General features: G+C 40.3%; 1 protein-coding gene across 4 annotated transcripts in view; it reads left to right on the plus strand.

Annotated features, from left to right (window-relative positions):
* Nucleotides 1–19,588, plus strand: part of MYO16 (myosin XVI) — a 397,050-nt gene that overhangs the window by 153,772 nt on the left and 223,690 nt on the right. For all 4 annotated transcript variants that reach the window (XM_075852491.1, XM_075852492.1, XM_075852489.1 and 1 more), the window contains exons 5-9: nucleotides 8,318–8,426; nucleotides 13,767–13,891; nucleotides 15,923–16,048; nucleotides 16,656–16,731; nucleotides 17,998–18,148. In XM_075852491.1, coding sequence (XP_075708606.1) covers nucleotides 8,318–8,426; nucleotides 13,767–13,891; nucleotides 15,923–16,048; nucleotides 16,656–16,731; nucleotides 17,998–18,148 — 587 coding nt within the window. The remainder of the gene's footprint in view (nucleotides 1–8,317; nucleotides 8,427–13,766; nucleotides 13,892–15,922; nucleotides 16,049–16,655; nucleotides 16,732–17,997; nucleotides 18,149–19,588) is intronic.

Raw genomic sequence — 19,588 nt, forward strand, 5'->3', positions numbered from 1 at the left:
GACCGTTATGGCGACTTCTCCTGATGAGACATCTTTGCCCATCACTTCTGCAGCCATTTCCAGCCTCTATAGAAACACACAAATTTAGACACCAAGGCCCAGAACCCTACATTAAAGGGGTTGCCCGGGCACAGACCGGTTTTTATACTGAGGACCTATCGATGTGCCTGGGCAACCCCTTTTACTCAGACTAAAAAATTTGGACCCCAGACTAGATCATAGAATACATATAGACCAGACCTTCTAAACTATTGCAGTCCCCAGACCAGACCCTTCTAAACAAATACAGACCCCAGAACAAGCATCCTAAATAAATACAGACCTCTGACCGGACCCCTAAATACGGACCCCAGACCTGTCCCACTACACTAATAATGACCCAAGACCAGACCCCCTAAACTAATACAGACCCCTAAATAAAGACCCTAGACCAGGCCCCCTAAATACAGACCCCACAAACTAATACAGACCCCACACCCCTAAATGCAGACCCCCAAATAAAGACCCATAAACTAATACAGACCCTAGACGAGGCCCCATAAATACAGACCCCCCTAAACAAATACAGACAGCAGAACAAGCACCCTAAATAAATACAGACCTCAGACCAGACCCATAATTACAAACCCCTGAACTGACCCCCCTAATACAGATGCCCAGACCAGACCCCCTAAACTAATACAGATCCCTAAATAAAAGACTCTCTCCCAACTTGTCCATTCTCGTGACCATAGTGTCCGTTGAGAAGACGCACCAGGTCTCTGCCTACCTGGACTCCGGGTCCGCGGCAAACTTCATCCAACAGGACCTAGTGGATCAGCTCCGGTTGCCGACGGCTCCCTTGGAGACACCCCTGGCTGTTGCCTCGGTGAACGGTCTTCCTCTGCCCGATCCAATCGTGTCCAAGACCAAGTCACTGAAGCTCCAAGTGCAAGCTCTTCATACCGAGCAGATTACATTTTTCGTCTTTCCCAAAGCCATCAATCCGTTGTTGCTGGGTCTGCCCTGGCTCCGACTTCATGCCCCGGTCCTGGACTGGAATTCCAGAGAGGTACTCCACTGGGGCTCCAAGTTTCTCCACCGCTGCCTGTTACAGGTTCATCCTTTTCTGCCTCCTACGCCTCAGTCGTTGTCAGGACTACCAACTGCTTTTACGCAGTTTGCAGACGTCTTCTGCAAGAAGGAGGCTGAGATGCTTCCCCCACACCGGGCTTACGACTGCCCGATTGAATTGGTTTCTGATGCTTCACCTCCCCGCGGACACGTATACCCCCTCTCCTTGCCAGAGACTCAGTCCATGTCAGCCTATATCAAGAATCTGGAAATGGGTTTCATACGAAAATCCTCCTCCTCGACCAGCGCCGGATTCTTATACCCTTTGCCACTGATCTCGGAAGTATTTGATCGTATACGAAGAGCCAAGATCTTCTCTAAACTAGACTAGCATGGGGCCTACAACCTTATCCAAATCCATCAAGGTGACGAGCAGAAGACGGCATTTAACACTCGAGACGGGCACTATAAATACACGGTGATGCCCTTCGGCCTGTGTAAAGCTCTTGCGGTCTTGCAAGAATTTGTCAATGATATCTTACGAGATCTCCTCTATGTCTGTGATGTATTTTATCTTGATGACATTTTGATCTCCCCAGATCTGACGAAATGTCGAAGGCATGTTCGTCAAGTCCTGCTGCGATTAAGGGAGAATCGCCTGTATGCCAAGTTGGAGAAATGTACTTTTGAAAAAAAATTCTTTGCCCTTCCTGGGCTACATCATCTAGTATCAGGGTCTCAAGATGGACCCTGAGAAAGTGAAGTCCGTCTTGGAGTGGCCACGTCCTCAGGGCCTGTGGGCCATACAGCGTTTTTTTTGGATTCACTAACTTCTACCTGCAGTTTATCCCAAATTTCTCTTTACTGACTGCCCTCATCTCTACCCTTACTATGAAAAGTATGAACGCCAAGGTGTGGACTTCAGAGGCAGAATTAACATTTAATAACCTCAAGAATGCCTTTACTTCAGCCTCGATCCACCATCATCCTGACGTGTCTAGGCAGTTCTTGTTGGAGGTGGACGCTTCTTCTGTCGGTGCAGGTGCACTTCTGTTCCAGAGAGGCTTCAAAGGAAAGGCAGTAGTATGTGGCTATTACTCAAGACTTTTTTCCTCCGCAGAGCGCAATTACTCTATTGGGCATCGGGAGTTACTGGCCATCATATTGGCTCTGGAGGAGTGGAGACGTCTGCTTGAGGGCACAGCTCACCCCATCCTGATATACACCGACCACACGAACCTCACCTATCCCCAGTCGGCTCAATGGCTAAACTTCTGTCAAGCCAGGTGGTCGCTGTTCTTCACCCGTTACCAATTTGTGCTCCACTACCGTCCCGCTGACAAAAATGTGAGGGCCGATTCCCTGTCCAAGTCGTTTGAAACGGAGGGCACTGTGGAGTCCCCCTCAAAGTATCATAGACCCGCCCTGCATTGTCACTGCCAATCCTTTTAGGAACATCCCTCTGGGGAGGACTTTTGTTCGGGTGGCAGACAGGAGAAGAATTCTCCACTGGGGACACAGCTCCAAACTGGCTGGGCACACTGGTGTTCGCAAGACTCGTGACCTGATAACTCATCTTTTCTGCTGGCCCACGCTGCCCAAAAATATTGAGGACTTTGTCTCTTCCTGTACTGTGTGTGCTTCCAACAAGGTTGCTCACTCCAAACCTGCCGGTGTACTTCAACATCTGTCTGTACCCAATGCGCCTTGGCAGCACATTGTGATGGACTTTGTCACAGACCTCCACCCTCAGCAGGATGCAATACTGTCTGGGTGGTGGTGGACCGGTTTTCGAAGATGGCACATTTTATCCCGGCTGACTGGCCTACCTTCTGCTCCTCGACTGGCAAATCTCTTTATTCAGCACATCTTCCACTTTCATGGTTTGCCCCTTCATATCGTGTCCGATCGGGGGTTAAATTTACCTCAAAATTCTGGAGAGCCCTCTGTAAACTCCTGGATGTGAGATTGGACTTTTCCTCAGCCTATCACCCCCAGTCCAATGGTCAAGTCGAGAGGATTAACCAGATCATGGAGAATTATCTCCGCCACTTCATCTCCATTCAACATGATGACTGGGTAAAGCTTCTTCCATGGGCCGAATTCTTGTATAACAACCACACAAGTGAGTCCACCACTTCCACACCATTCTACATTTTGTTTGGTCAACATCCTAGAATTTATCTTCCTGGGTCGGCTACATCACAGGTACCCGCAGCTGACTCTGCATTTGGGGACTTTCTGCAAATCTGGCAACAGACCCGGTCCTCTATTCTGTTGGCAGTCGATTGCATGAAGCAAAAGTCGGATGTAAGAAGAAGAGATCCGCTCCAGTATCTTCCGGGTACCAAAGTCTGTCTGTCGTCTAGGAATAACCGTCTGAAGGTGCCTTCATACAAATTTGCTCCCAGGTTCCTCGGACCTTTTGAGATCCTGCAACAGATTAATCCCATCTACTATAAGCTACGGCTGCCTCCTACCCTCAGAATCCCCAACTCCTTTCATGTGTCCCTCCTGAAGCCTGTAGTCCTGAACCGCTACTGTAAAGGATCTGCCAGACACAGCTTCTGTGTCAACGCCCATAGGTAATCAGTCTGCACCTGCTTCTATGTCTGTGAGACTGACTCCATCTTCCACCACTCAGGATGCCAGGCTTAGGAGTGGGAGAGCCTATCACAGCCTGGCCAGACGGAGCTAGCTCCCGCCCTCTGTCTATTTATACCTGCCTTTCCTGTTCCTCCTTTGCTTGTGATTCTTCTCTGCTGGTTTCCTGGCCCTGCTGCAGCTTCTTGAACTACTGACCCTCTGCTTGTTATTGACCTTGGCTTTTCTGACCACTCTTCTGCTCTGCGTTTTGTACCTCGCTCATCTCCTGTTTTGACTCGGCTCGTTCACCTTGCTTGTTGCTCACGGTGTTCCCGTGGGCAACTTCCCCATTTCCCCGGCTTCTTTGTACCCTTGTCTGTTTGTCTGTCGTGCACCTATTGAGTGTAGGGACCGTCGCCCAGTTGTACCCCGTCACCTAGGGCGGGTCGTTGCAAATAGGCAGGGACTGAGTGGCGGGTAGATTAGAGCTCACCTGTCTGTCTCCATACCCCTTTCATTACAGCTACACTAAAACTCCTAGCCATGCAGTTGATCCCAAAGTTTCTTCCGATGCGTTCGAGGTAAAGGACATCCTGGACTTCAAAAAAGTAGGAGGAAGAACTTTTTATTTGTTGGATTGGAAGGGGTTTGGTCCAGAGGAGAGGTTCTGGGAGCCAGAAGAGAACCTCAATGCACCTGCCCTCATTACTAAATTCCTCTCTCGCTCTGGTCCCAAGAAGAGGGGCGTAAGAGGGGGGATACTGTAACGTCCACGGCCGCGGCCATGGATCTGTGAGTGCTTGCCCACATCTCCTCCCCAGGAGACGCCAGCACACACTTCCGCTCAGCTCAACAGTGTCCCGTAGGGTGCACATGAGATATGTTACAAATATGCCCTAATCACTCTGGACTATAAAAGGGGCTCTGCCCATTCACTCCTTGCCTGAGCATTGTTTGTATTCCTATCTTAGTCTTGCAAATGGTCCCTTAGTTATATCCCGTTCCCAGTGTTCCCATGCTCTGCTACCTGTATCATGTGTCCCATGCTGTATTTGAAGTTGAAGTCATGTTGTGCCGTCTACTTTGCCTGCTGATTTACACCATGTCTGGTGTCATCCGCCACGTTTGGCATCTCCTTCCGCCAAGGTCCCATCTGTACCTAAGCCGTTGTCACTGTCTGGACTATTACAGGTACCCTTGTGCTTGGACTGTATATTGACTTGGTACACTGCTGTTGGGCCAGCTGCTACTCCGCTACGTTGGTACGGCCCAGTGGGTCCACATATCCACAGATTGTGACATATGGTTATGAGGAAAATAATTTATTAGACACACAGTCTATCTACTAAAAGTGCACTGTATTACTGCTTGTCGCATCAGTAATTGTTGGCTAGTACAATATGTAATATTTGGGTTGCACTAATAGCAATAAAATCTAAGCAAAACAATGAGTGACATCACGTCCATTACTTCTGTATTAGCGGGCAGCAACACTGTCAATACCAGGATTTAAATTAAAAATCTTTTTATTTAAATCAGTCTGCATCTGCTCCTAGGTCTGATAGAGTGACTCCATCTGCTACCACTCAGGCGGGTAGGCTGAGGAGTGGGAGAACCTATCACAGCCTGGCCAGATGGAGCTAGCTCCCGCCCTCTGTCTATTTATACCTTCATTTCCTGCTGTTCCTTGCCTGTGATTCTGGCTCTGCTGTTCCTGCTAGTACTATTGACCTCTGCTTCTATTTGACCCTGGCTTTACTGACTACTCTCCTGCTCTGCGTTTGCTACCTCGTACACTCCTGGTTTGACTCGGCTCGTTCACTACTCTTGTTGCTCACGGTGTTGCCGTGGGCAACTGCCCCATTTCCCGTAGCTTCTGTGTCCCCTTGTCTGTTTGTCTCTCTTGCACGTATTGAGCGTAGGGACCGTCGCCCAGTTGTACGCCGTCGCCTAGGGCGGGTCGTTCAAGTAGGCAGGGACTGAGTGGCGGGTAGATTAGGGCTCACCTGTCTGTCTCCTTACCCCGTCATTACAAATACAATAATTTTTTGGTGCCACTATTCAATATATTCAAAACAATGAGACTGACATGACGTCTGTGATGTCTGCATCAGCACACAGCGGTACCCTATCAGCACCAGGCTTAATATTAATGAAGTAGATTTGCGAATGATGTGATGAAGATGGATGATTTACAAATTAATATAAGAAATTATTTTGAACTGTATAGCAGCAGCAGCCTAACTAACACACTGACACGAACTGCCTCCTATCTCTTTCTAAAATCTGTCTCAAATTATTGTAAATCTAACCTTATGTTCTCTAATCTCTGCTGATTACAATGAAACACACTCACAGACACTAATCCACTATCTATCTGTATTCTGTGTTTTACTATCTCTCACTCTCTGTCTGAAGTCCTCACTCTCCTCTCGGTGTTCCCGCAAAGCAGCAGCATTTCCTGGTTGGCTTGTTTATAGTGGCTATTACTCATATGACTGTCATCAGTGACTCACACCTACACCCCTCATGATTGGTTGTGCTAGAGGGAGGGCTACCTGCAAGGCATTAGCCCATCAGGTCATGTGATCCTTTTTCTCTGTCTTCTTGTCTTTTTATGATCTGTAAAATGGCGGCCATCAGATTAGTGCAGCGGGAAACCCAAAGTTTCGGTTACACTAAAATCCCAAACTTTTGGATAATTTGTAAAAAATTTAATTTGTGTAGAATCGATTCGCTCATCTCTAGTGAATACTTATGCTCATTAAAGTTCTTTGTTTTTCGTCATAATTATTGTTTATGTCACAGTAAAAAATATTTTGCACCTTTTAAGTGGTAGGCATGTTGTGTAAATCAAATGGTACAAACCCCCCAAATATCCATTTTAATTCAAGGTTGTAAGGCAACAAAACAGGAAAAGCACCAGAGGGTGGGTGAATATTTTTTGCAAGGCATCTGAATAATCACAACACCTAATGAATGCTTTTACTTTATCACTAAACAACTCTATGTTATATAATAGTATCTCTTATTTACCAAGTTTATGGAATAGGTGTCGAAAGGGCAGAGAAATAACTTTCGAGCATTTGTGTTTATTTATTTTGCTCAGTTGGTGGCCAAGTTTCAGCTAATGAGCTGTTAAGTTATTGCTCTTGTGCGGCTTCTCAGACACATGTGCCCTGATTAAAAGTTCAATTATATTGTGTACCACTGGCAACATCAATGAGGCAATTATTTTTATGAGTTTGTAATGTCAAAAGTATTGTATATCATTATTCTATTAATGACAAATAAAAATGAACAAAGAACATAGACAAAGTACAGATGTAGCTGTCTTTATCTTGACTTTTAACGCATTAAATACACAGTGGCAAGATCCTTTATCTTTACTTTTGTAATGACTTTTTAATGGCTTTTGTTGTGTGATATCACGCTGCAGCAAGTTAACAGAGTCAAGATAAAGATGTCTACATCCGTATATTACTCTATTATATATATATTATTTATAGTTTACAAAATTGGATTTTACATTATTTTACATTTCCTCTCTTTCTGGACTAGTCTTCTGGATCCTCTCCTTGACAGTGCCGCAACCTAACAAAGTTGATTTCTGAGTGATCCTACTGCTCCAATACTCTGACTCCTTGAGGAGTGTGTTTACAATATGATGCTTGAGACCTCTCCCTTCCCCCTGTACTCTGGTTTGCATGCCCTAATTTAGTTTGTCTGATGGATCCTCCTCATGTCCCTAAACCCTCTGATTACTGACTTCCTTCCCCCACAGGGAGTTAGGTGGATTATATATTACCTGCACATATTGTGCTTGCCACTTTTACAGCTGTTTATAGTTTTCCATCTACGGATTCATATTTTTTTAATGAGATTCCCCCATATTAGCCTGAGCAGGATGTTTTTTACTACTTTACATCTAAATCTTATTTACCCTTTCTAGAATTTTCCTCTAGTTTGGTAGATATACTTTATTATTATTATTATTATTATTATTATTATTGTATTGATCATTTCGGTTTAAAACATGCAGATCCTACTGGTTTTGTTATTATTATTTTTTCTTCCCACGTGTTCTTATTATCGTATGCCTTTTATTTTTGCTGGATGCTGTTGTCTATTCTCATTTTAGTGCACCTATCGTTCTTATTTGGATCGTCATTGTACTGTCTCTACATTGGTTTTGCTGATCTACTCTGTTTATAGAAACCGATTGACCCCTTGTCTCTATTGGTCTCTTTTTTGTAATCCTCTATAAAAAGAGAATCAAAAAGAAAAAGGAGAGACTCACTCCTTGACATGGGGAAAGGTCAACTAATCCTTTCTCTTGAAAAGTATGATAGAGGGCACTATAAATTCTCAGCTTTTAGTGAGACTTTTTTTTAAACCTTTCTGGCAGAATTTAGTAGATGTTGTGTGCCAAATTTGGTGTACATGTACAGTAGCCATGAAGTGGTGTAGAAAAAAAAAAGACGTGTCTATCGTTCCTACAGAGTGCGAGTTGCGACATTTTGATCATTTTGTTGCAATTTGGACTATTTTCACTATTTCGTAAATTGATGCCTTCTACAAAACGTGTGTACTTTCATTATACATAAAGTAAAAACTGCATTATGAAAAAAACTTACTGCATTTCAGCTACTACTATGCTTTATCTTGTTTTTCTTAGTCGGGGGCAAATGTTCTTTTGCAAGATGTGAATGGCAATATACCTCTTGACTATGCCACTGAAGGAACTGAATCCAACTCCATTCTTTTAACTTATTTAGAAGAAAATGGTATGTATAAAAAAATGTTCTACTGTACCAACATTACCCCTCCTTTTCTTTCTTTCTTTCTTTCTTTCTTTCTTTCTTTCTTTCTTTCTTTCTTTCTTTCTTTCTTTCTTTCTTTCTTTCTTTCTTTCTTTCTTTCTTTCTTTCTTTCGTTCTTTCGTTCTTTCGTTCTTTCGTTCTTTCTTTCGTTCGTTCTTTCTTTCTTTCTTTCTTTCTTATCTGGGAAACATAAAATACTATATCAAATGCATCACGTCGTATATACAGTGTAGTCACTTAAAGTAAAGTAATTCTAGAAAAGTAACCGTTTATATGTGAGACCTAATAGTAATTAATCATTGTTCAATAATTGCTTCATTAAAAAAGATATGTGAACTTATTAATCCTTCCTCTGATGTGTGCATTTTAATGCTTATTATATGCATACATGCACAGTGGCCTTTAAGGTAATGATTATAGCGTGGTAATGAAATGGCACAATTGCTAATTAAATGGTCATGATTATACTAACTGGTTGTGCAGTGGTGCCTTTAACTCTAAATTTATTATGTTACATTCTTTCTTCCGTTTAAAATATATAATATATGATACTGTTAAAGAAACAATAACAGTATCATTTTATTATCTTTCATGTATTTACAGTCTTTCCTAGTCTATATAATTTTTATGTACAGTACATGTAAAATGTGCTATTGTATTTCTATGAAATGGTTAAATGACAAAGTGTCAAAAACACATTTATATTCTAAAACAGTCTGTGGCAGCAGTCCTTGGAGGACTGTTAGAGGCCATTTTACAGATATTCCTGATTCTCCACAGTTTACACGCTCACAATCCTAATCTATGACTGCTCAAGCAGTCAAGGTCCTAGAGCCGGCAGAAAATGCCTCTGAAAAACAGTAGCAATTCATCACATGTGACAGTAGCTTGAAGGCTTTTGTATATTCCAAACAACATTGAAATGAATTAGAATTGAAAATTAAAGTTTTCAGTGTACATAATTAACAATAAGAAATATAAGCCATTTTTTAATTTGTGATAAAATTTAAGGTGGAAATCAGCCAAGTTCTCAATATGCCTAATCTATGTTAGAAATTGTACCATACTTACTCCAATATTGTCAATGACCTGTTCAGTAACTACAATTACTGTACATCTTTATGTTCATTACTATAGAATTTTTAATTTACCATATTTTTCGGAGTGTAGGACGCATTGCACATTAAGACACACCCATAATTTGTAGCAAAAAAAGAGGTGAAAAGGGGTTTTGTCTTTAACTGTACATTTCCTGGGTAAGAGTCAGACAATACAGTATAGATACAGTACCAGTGTCCCATTACAATTCCAGCCACAGTGCCACAATACAATGCCAGCCACAGTGCCCCAATACAATGCCAACAACAGTGCCCCAAATACAATGCCAGCCACAGTTCCCCAATACAATGCCAGCCACAGTGCCCCAATACAATGCCAGCCACTGTGCCCCAATACAAAACCAGCCACAGTGCCCTAATGCAATGCCAGTCACAATGCCTCTATACAATGTCAACCACAGTGCTCCAATGCCAGTCACAGTGCCCCAATATAATGTCAGCCACAGAGATACAAGATATCGGCAGCTATAGTGCTCTAACCCTTCCCTGAACTCACCAGAGATTAGAGGTGTGGAGAGGCAGAGGTTAATGATGATGAATTTGCTCTTGCTCCTCTGTTCATAGGAGGGGGCGTGGCTAGAAGGTCCTTGCAATTCAGTACCTGCACAAATTTACTGTGCTGTGTGTACTAATGTTGGTGTTATTTGCTCACTGAACAGTCATATTTGAAAAAATTCTGTGTGACTGTTTAGTGAGCAGATAACTGAGAGATTTTTTGCACACAGTACAGGACAATCTGCTGCCATAACAGTGCACTGCAAGGACCTTTGAATCACGGAACTCAGTCTCCTGCTTCTTCATATACTAGCAGCTGCCTGCTTTCAGACTATAAGACGCACCAGAACATTATAACATAGTTTTTAAGGACAAAAAGTGTTTCTAATAGTCTGAAAAATACGGTAACTTAACCAGTTCAGGACCGGGCTATTTTGAGCCTTCAGGACCAGACACCGTTTAGCCCTTTTTAGCACGTGTTAGTTAAATGGCTCTAACTTTTTTATTTGTTGGGCTAACTACGTGATTTTTGCAAATTTTTCTGTAGACAATGCAGGTTTCTTTTTTTATCATTTTTATACACATCCTTTTTGCTATTTTAGAATTTTTATTCATAAAGTTTGAAAATAATAGTAAAAAATAAGCTTTTTTACGTTTCAGCTATTTTTTTTTGGTAATAACATAATTTTACCCTATAATAGACCTTTTATTTGTGATCGTCATTGTCTAACGTAAATTTGAATATATTATATGTCTATATTAGGGTAATTGGGTCAGCGCTAGCGTTACAACAATGATGGTGGGAGGGGAACGTTTTTTTGGGATGGGTATTTTATATGTATTTATTATTACATTTTTTTTGCACTTTACTTTACTTTTATTTTTTTATTACTATGGTCTGTCCCTCAAAGGTCAAAAAAGACCTTTGGGGAACTTTATATATATTTTTTTCTTTATTTTACACCATCTTTTCCACTGTAACTAGAGCTGCACAGCAGCCCCAGTTACAGGGGAAATCAGCCCTCTCATAGTGACGATTGTCACTAATAGTGCTGTTCTGGGTCTAGTTAAACCCAGCAGCAGTCTGTCAGTAACGGCACCCGGCGATCATGTGACCAGTCACATGAACACTGGGAGGAATAGAGACAGCGGCACGGCCGCTGCCTCTATTCCTATATACAGCGTTCATTGAGCGCTGTATACAAGTCATCAGAGAAGACAGAAGCCGTGAAAGCTGCTTCTATCCTTTCTCAGGGTCCCCGGCAGTCACTGACAGCCGGAGACCCGACATTCAGCTGCTCGATCGCGCGGGCAGCAAGTTAAAAACCGAGCCGTAAAAAGTCTATGGCTCGGGTTTTAAGGACCCTGACCGCTGGCCGTAAAAACACAGCCAGCGGTCGGGAACCAGTTAAGGAGGCTCTGTCACCACATTATAAGTGGTGTATCTTCTACATAAGGAGATCGGCACTATAATGTAGGTGACAGCAGTGCTTTTTATTTAGAAAAACGATCTATTTTAAACCACTTTATGAGAGATTTTTAGCTTTATGCTAATGAGTTTCTTAATGCCCAAGTGGGCGTGTTTTTACTTTAGACCAAGTGGGCGTTGTACAGAGGAGTGTATGATGCTGACCAATCAGCGTCATGCACTTCTCTCCATTCATTTACACTGCACTAGAGATATAGTTATATTGCTATGTGAAGCCACATACACAAACACTAGTGTCCTGATAATGAATATACATTACCTCCAACCAGGACGTGATGTGTATTCAGAATCCCGACACTTCTGAAGCTTTTCTGTGAGATTCCAGCAAGGCAAACGTAATCTCGTTTGAAATGACAGGTTACATCGTAATCTCGCGAGATTACGTTTGCCTTGCTGTAAATCTCACAGAGACGCTACAGACGTGTCAGGATTCTGAATACACATCACGTCCAGGCTGGTAGTAATGTATATTCATTATCAGGACACTGCAGTAATGTTAGTGTTTGTGTATGTGGCTGCACATAGCGATATAACTATATCGCTAGTGCAGTGTAAGTGAATGGAGAGAAGTGTATGACGCTGATTGGTCACTGATTGGTCAGCGTGATACACTCCTCTGTACAACGCCCACTTGGTCTAAAGTAAAAACACGCCCACTTGGGCATTAAGAAACTCATTAGCATAAAGCTAAAAATAGCTCATAAAGTGGTAAAAATAGATCGTTTTTCTAAATAAAAAGCATTGCTGTCACCTACATTATAGCGCCCATCTCCTTGTGTAGGAGATAGGGCACTTATAATGTGGTGACAGAGTCTCTTTAAGTGCTGTGTGCTCCTTCATGCAAGAGATAAGGTTCTGTGCCACCACTGGGAGTTGCTCAGGAAGGATTCAGGAATTGTCATATCACTAATTTTAGCATCCAAAGGTCATGGTAAAAGGTATATTTTCCCTAAATAAATGAACACGAGAAGTAGATCCCTGAGAACTATACAGTGGACTGTACTTCTTGAAACTTGTATTGAACCTTATCTGAAGTTTAAGTTGACCATCTGTTGGTGTCCTCCATAATCACAGGTGGTTCTTTAAAGCAGTACCTTCAGCCAGATGTTGTTGGACTTTTTTATGGGATTGTTAAGTTAACTGGGTCCATGCTTTTGCTTTTATATTTTAATTATAAAAATAATGTAATCTTCCAATAGTTTTAATGGCTTAAAGGTCAATGAATTTGTCCTTCACACTGTTATTTTGGCTATATGTTCTAAGCCACACATGCAAGTTCTTTCATATTATTTTGTCCATTAGTTAATAACTCTATTGTCTCTCCACCTCCAGTACACTTTATTTGTCCATCCTTATATTATTGGCTCATATGTTGAGATTCCAAATTTTTTCTAATCACTGTATGTCATAAAGTCTCATAGAGATACAGGTGAATTATAGTTTCATAATAAAATAATCGTCTATTTACTATATAAAATGATAAAATCTGATATTGGTTATATAATTAATAAAAGGAAGAGCTAACTGTGTCTCTCGCAAGAAGAAGTGATGGCAGTAAATGAGGCTAGGAGAGCAGGGCGATCTTGTTGCCTAGGGAACTGTATGACACTGAAAGCCTCTCCTGCCATCACTTTTAAATTTGTGGTGGGAAACGCGGTTAAAATTTTTAACTAAAGTGCTGTAGTGTGATTTTTACATAGCAAATACCTATTCTATGCCCTTTTTCAATTTATAATCTAGGTTTATGCTCTGGCGTGTCCTAAATTATTATCAGGTAGTATTGGAACAAGCTAAAGAATAATATGAGGTGACCTACATTTGTAGAACTAAGATAACATGTATGTATGGTAGGCCTCAGTATGTGGGCTATTCTAACATGATCTAGAAATCGGTTAGCCAATCAGTTTAGCCAATGACCTCTCCAGGAAGACTAGCGATGAGTCAAGCAGTTGAGAAAAGGGTAAGTGCTGTCACCATAGGAAAATTCCACTTGTAATCCATCCCAGAATCTTATTGACACCTTTGGTTAGACCATTCTTGTATGGCTTAGAGATCATAATGTCTGGTGGCTGAGATAGGACACCAACAAGGACAGTCCAGTCAGCATAAATTCTATTTCGTTATTTTGATTATTGTTGGAACTGGATTACTTCCATCCTTTTTTTTTTTTTTAAAGTCATATGTTCTTGTCCTTCTGTGTAGGTGTTGACCTAACCTCTCTGCAACAGATTAGGACTCAGAGAGCAGCAGTGATGTTATCGGATGTGAAGCAGCTGCTAGCAGCCGGAGGAAGCGTTAATGAGAAAAATGATGATGGGGTTACGCTTGTGAGTATTTCTATATGTAATTGGTATAAATTAAGATTTCATTCTGAAGCTTAATAGTCATCAAATGGGTTTTCACAGATACCGTTATATATTATATAGCAAATGCATGAAAAAAATTCACCGTAAGGTTGTCACTGGAAAAGGGAATGACCTATGTGATTTAACCAAGCTGCAAAGTATCAAGTATTAATTTCTCTTCTACAGGCAGATATGTTTCTACCTACAGTGTTACTTTTCAGTAGAGAGCTATAGACAGCTGTTATTATTATTTTAACTAACTACCATGTGGAGGATAAGCATCTGTTCTTTCTGTGCAAACAGACTGTGGATAAAAAATAAAGACGAAAGAAATGTTCTATTTATAAATGTAATAAAGGAATTCCTCTAACATTTGGTGTCTGCAACAGTCATACCTTTTACTAGCTTATCATCATAGTCAATATCACTAGCTCCATAGATCGTGTTCAAGTGCAACCTTTTTTTATTTGTTATATTGAAATATTATCCTTTAAGTTATAGATGTTCAATGTTATTTTAAATATGTTTTGGAAAATAAAGGAAAGAGAAAGTCTGACGTAATGATTTATCACATGAATAAAATACATAACTATATAATTGGCAAAAGGGTTAGGGTCCTGGCATTCTTAAATACTTACAGCTGTTCCTGTAGAATATTTTCCTCCGAGCATGCTTCAGGTTCTATGAATTCCATAGCTACTTCATTCACCAAGCCAGCAGCTTAAGTTATAGAGTCAACAAGATCATTTACATGGACCAAAGTGTTCCCCCACGATTGCTGTTCTGTGAGATCATGTACATATGTATACATTCATATGCAAATATGGCTGACAGAGACATAGCTAGGGTTAAACCTATGGGGAATATTCCCTATGTGTTATGTGCCAGGGGAAGGCACCAACAAGTTATTCTGCTTTGGCCAAGACATTTAGATACAGGACAAGGTAGTCAATGTGAATCTTTGCCTGGGATGTAGGAAAGCCTAGCCATGATTCTGATGGCTAGTGTTGTATGAAGAATGTACAGCCACAGAGTTTCCAGATTTTACAAGGTCGACGTTTCAGTTAAAGGTGAACTTTACATATATGCATAGGGAGGCTGCTGGTTTGCCTGATACAATTGTAGATTTATTACTTCTATTGTTAGAGGTAAGATTGACCCTCTAATAAAATCTCTATGATTTCAGCAATGTTTTTTATATTTTTTTAAAAAAATAGGTTGCACAGCTCATGTCAATAAATTCTCTATTGCAAAAAATTGTCCTAAAAAGGCATGAACTCTACACTATGTTTGATCAGTCTTATATTTGCTATACCATTTTAACTCCAGATATTAAAAAGGTTTTTCCCATCATAGACAATTCTAGCCATATCGACAGGATATGACATAAATATCTCATGGTCAAACCGCCACTTCCAAGAAAATTGGGCAGATTTATTAAGCTTCTTGTGCATTGGTTCTGTCTAGTCATATGCCAGTTTGTGTGGCACACGTTACTTGCACATCTTTTATCATTTGCGTGTGCCAGTAAGGATTTTTTTGTCACCATGCTTGACACGGTAGTTAGCATTTGTAGAAAATAAATTTTTGCTTGTTTTAGTTTGCAATACGACTTGCCCATTTGTTAGGCATTTCCAAATATAGTTCCAAGGTGGTTTAAAGTTACATAGAATTATATAAAGAAACACCAACTTTATCATCCAGCGTAAGCCATATTGATACATTTGCTGCATGTTGTCTAACTCTAAATTGCCTGAACTAAAGACAGTATTAGTAAATCTGCCCCATTGTGCCAGGTCCCAGCAGAGAGGTGACACGCATACAAAGTTACTCCCCATTACAGGCTAGAAGGAATTATATGTTCCAATACACAATAGGCTCCAGAGCCGGCCACATGATCCCTTTCAGTCAATCAGCAAAGAGGGAAGAACTAATTAGCATGCAGTCAAGAGGGAAGCACTGAGTACTTGTTCATGCCAGGCTTCTAATAATTGTAGCATGTTTTATTCACAGCTTCACATCGCCTCAGCTTGTGGATTTAAGGAAGTGGCTAGTAAGTTACTAGAGAACAGTGCGGACCCAGATGCCATAGATAACCTGTACTGGACTCCACTTCATTTGGCTGCGAAATATGGACAGGTAATTTGGCAATGAAGCATACCTGGTATACTACAATACATTTATAAAGCCATTTCCAATATTTTTTGTACTATCTGAGACTGTGCTTGAGAATAAAATGGAGTCACTCTGAAATGATAACTCTGAAGTCTCCATAGTAATACTTTAAATGCTCTCTGCGCCCATAAACTTCCACCTCAGTTGTAGTGTACATAATAATGCCTTTATATTAATGCACCCACATATTAATAATGGCTATGGAATAGTTCCTAGTAAAGCCACAGTTATGTCCATATAGTAGTAGCTAGACATCGATTCATATAGTTTCACATGGTACATTAATACATTAAATCCTCTCTTCCCTCCTGATTGTATAGAAGTGTGGAATATGTTTCGACTGTATTAAAAAGATTATATAACATGTTTAACACAGCAGGTCTCTCTCTTTTGGGAATTTCGAGTTTCCACCTCTGTGGATGCTCAGATTCATAAAGCGGAGGTGCAGAATAAATTACATAAGGCCTACAGTATCAGAATAATTACAGTAAAAAAATTAAAAAAGTAACAATCATAAGGTCTTTTAATGGTCCTTTTAATTACGTTAAATACATTTTATGTATTTTTTTAGACAAATATTGTGAAAATTCTCCTGGTGCATCAAGCAAATCCCAATATTCTCAACTGTAATGGAGATAAACCTTCAGGTTGGTGTTATTGAAGACGGGTTCCACTATTTAAATAATCTGGCATCTACCAGTAAGTGCAGCTTTCCTATCTCGGAAACTTCTCTAGGATGATATAGCACATCAGGCTCATCTTCCCTCAGCTTGTTCAGTTATTATGATTCTTTTGTATACTCTAATCTATGTCTATACTTGTTTGTGTCCTTTTCAGGAAAATAAATATAAAGTGCTACTATTGGTGTCAAAATACACCACGGCCGATACACAAAATGTGCTGAATGATGCAGGAACAACCGTATATTTCAATTACAATTACATTTCAATTACTAATCAATAATGTTAGAGAAAAGAGAACAATAAATGTAAAATACAATTCAGCAAAACAATCACAAAACTGTTCCATTTACATGGTTTTGTAGAAATATATGAATTACAGTGGAATATCTGAGTAATAACTTGCTCTAAGGCCACTTTCACACGGCAGTATTTTGGTCAGTACTTTGCATCACTATTTGTAAGCCTAAACTAGAAGTGATTCAAAACGCAAAACAGGTGGAAATCTTTCCAGTAACTTTTTTTTTTCTGTGTAGGTTCCACTCCTTGTTTTAGCTTACAAATACTGATGAAAAATATTGACCAAGCTACTGCCTTGTGAAAGTGGCCTAAATCTGTGCTACTCACTGATGAACGTCAATCCACTGATCTTGATGCAAGAGAGCAATGTTTATTCACAGAAGCTTGTTCATTGGCATGGGTTACTTCTAAAACGGTCTAAGTTTGTATGCCACAACCATGGATGAGTGTATGCAAATAAACACTGTGCAGCTTATGGTCCTTTTTACACATATATATATATATATATATATATATATATATATATATATATATATATATAGTAGAGAACCTTTTGTTTTTTCTTATTTTTGAAAGCCTTGAAGAAAAGATGTATCTTCTGTCTCCGTAACACTTCTTGCTCTGCAGTCTTTTTGAAGAAGAAGGTTATAGAAGTTGCCAGTTGTGATTATTTTTGCAGCCATCCGCTCCAATCTGAAGATACATTCACATGTGGCAATAGCGCTGCAAAAAAAGGCGCTCCACTATTACACCAAAAAACGCAAAGCAAAGACTACATGTCAATGCATAAAACTTTTGCTGCAATTTTATTGCAAATATCCATTACATATCTTTTTTGAAGAAGCAGCTTAAGCCAGCAGAGCCACTTTGGTTTAAAAAATACACAAGTGACTTATATTTATGTATTATTGACTATTTAATTTTTATCTATAGATATAGCTGCAACAGAATTTATACAAGACATGCTGCTAAGAGCTGAAGATCTGTCAGAAGAGAAAAATAAAAACCCCTCCTATTCCCCAGTGTTCCGGGATGAACAATATGAAGAGATCTTACATGATCTTCCTCTGGCTGCCAGTAAGCTGTAAGTTGTGATATTATTGTGACTATAGTTAATGTGGTGTTATAGGGAAATATTGTAACCAAAGGCTGTTAGGGCATGCTGGGAGTTCTGGAGAACACTGCACTAAGGTATTGGTCAGGATTTATTTCAAAGTAGTTTATAGTATTATAGTAATGGAATAAAAATTTTAATATGATGACCAAAATTACATGTGGAGAAAAATATATATAATAAAGAACACATTTACAACTGATGTGCATGAGGTGGTTGGTTCTGTTATGCTTCTAAGTTGTGTGGCAGCCAGTGGCATAGGAAATGGTGTACAACTGTAAATGATGAAAGAAACCCATAAAACGGATTACCAGGGATGGGAAAAGCTTTCTTGGTAGCCAAAGAAGGAGTTTCAAAATTCTCCCCACCACCCTTGAACCCTTAAATTCAGCATGATACCTGAAGGATGGGCCGGCATTTATTTAATTGCCCCCTCCATAGCCCCTTCTTCCCCATCAATCCTTAGTATTTTCATTTACAATACTTACTCCTCACATGTGCAGTTCACAATGCAGAGATGGCTAGCCACCCTATGATATCTCTGTCGTAGAGTCTACCAGCTTTTGCAGCTCTTCTCATGGCTCCGTCCCTCACCTATCATACACTCTTAACCGACACATGCTCATATCAATCAGGCTCTACCATCTACAGGATTGCCTGGTTGAAGTGGCCTGTGACACAGTGAAAGTCTATCCTGTTCCCTCACCAATGTACAACAGGTAAACACTCATCGTAACCTGACACCCTTAACACCTATTATCAGCAGCCCATACACACTATCCAAATGGTTGCACAAAGAGATTTAAAGACATTGCCTACTCCGTCCAACCCTTGTCCTTGCCCTGGCTATTACAGTTGGATAAAGACTTAAAACATACCTGAAAATCAACCTTCAACTACTTTAAGTTTACGATCGGTATGAGTCCCAGTGATGGGGCCACCAGCGATCAGAAACTTATCACCTATACTGTGGACAGGTGATAATTTATGATTTTGGGAATACCCCTTTAAGCATACATTTTGTGTTTGCCCTCAACTGTAAATGTGTAGTCTGGATAACAAACTGTACTTGTACTTTTTTAGTATTAGAGCTGGAAGTGCAGAAGTTGGGGCAAGGGAAATTACATTCAAATGGCATATTAAATTCCCTGTTAAAGATGCTAATGGATGTCATTTCTGGGACAGATATTAAAAGTAATTATTATATTTTAAAGTTATTGTTTCCATGAAAAGGCAATGTTTTAAAACTGTGAGACCTCTTGTTCTGACACTTACCGTTTAATGGAAAGCTTAGCTTACTTGTCTCATGATAATGATTAAATTGTCAAAACTCTGGCGTACCCTTATGTGACGGCTGTTATTATAATAATTATCAGTATCATTACTGCCTTCCCTTCTCCGAGGCCATGT

Source organism: Rhinoderma darwinii, chromosome 2 (assembly GCF_050947455.1).
Source record: "Rhinoderma darwinii isolate aRhiDar2 chromosome 2, aRhiDar2.hap1, whole genome shotgun sequence".
Classification (NCBI taxonomy): domain Eukaryota; kingdom Metazoa; phylum Chordata; class Amphibia; order Anura; family Rhinodermatidae; genus Rhinoderma; species Rhinoderma darwinii.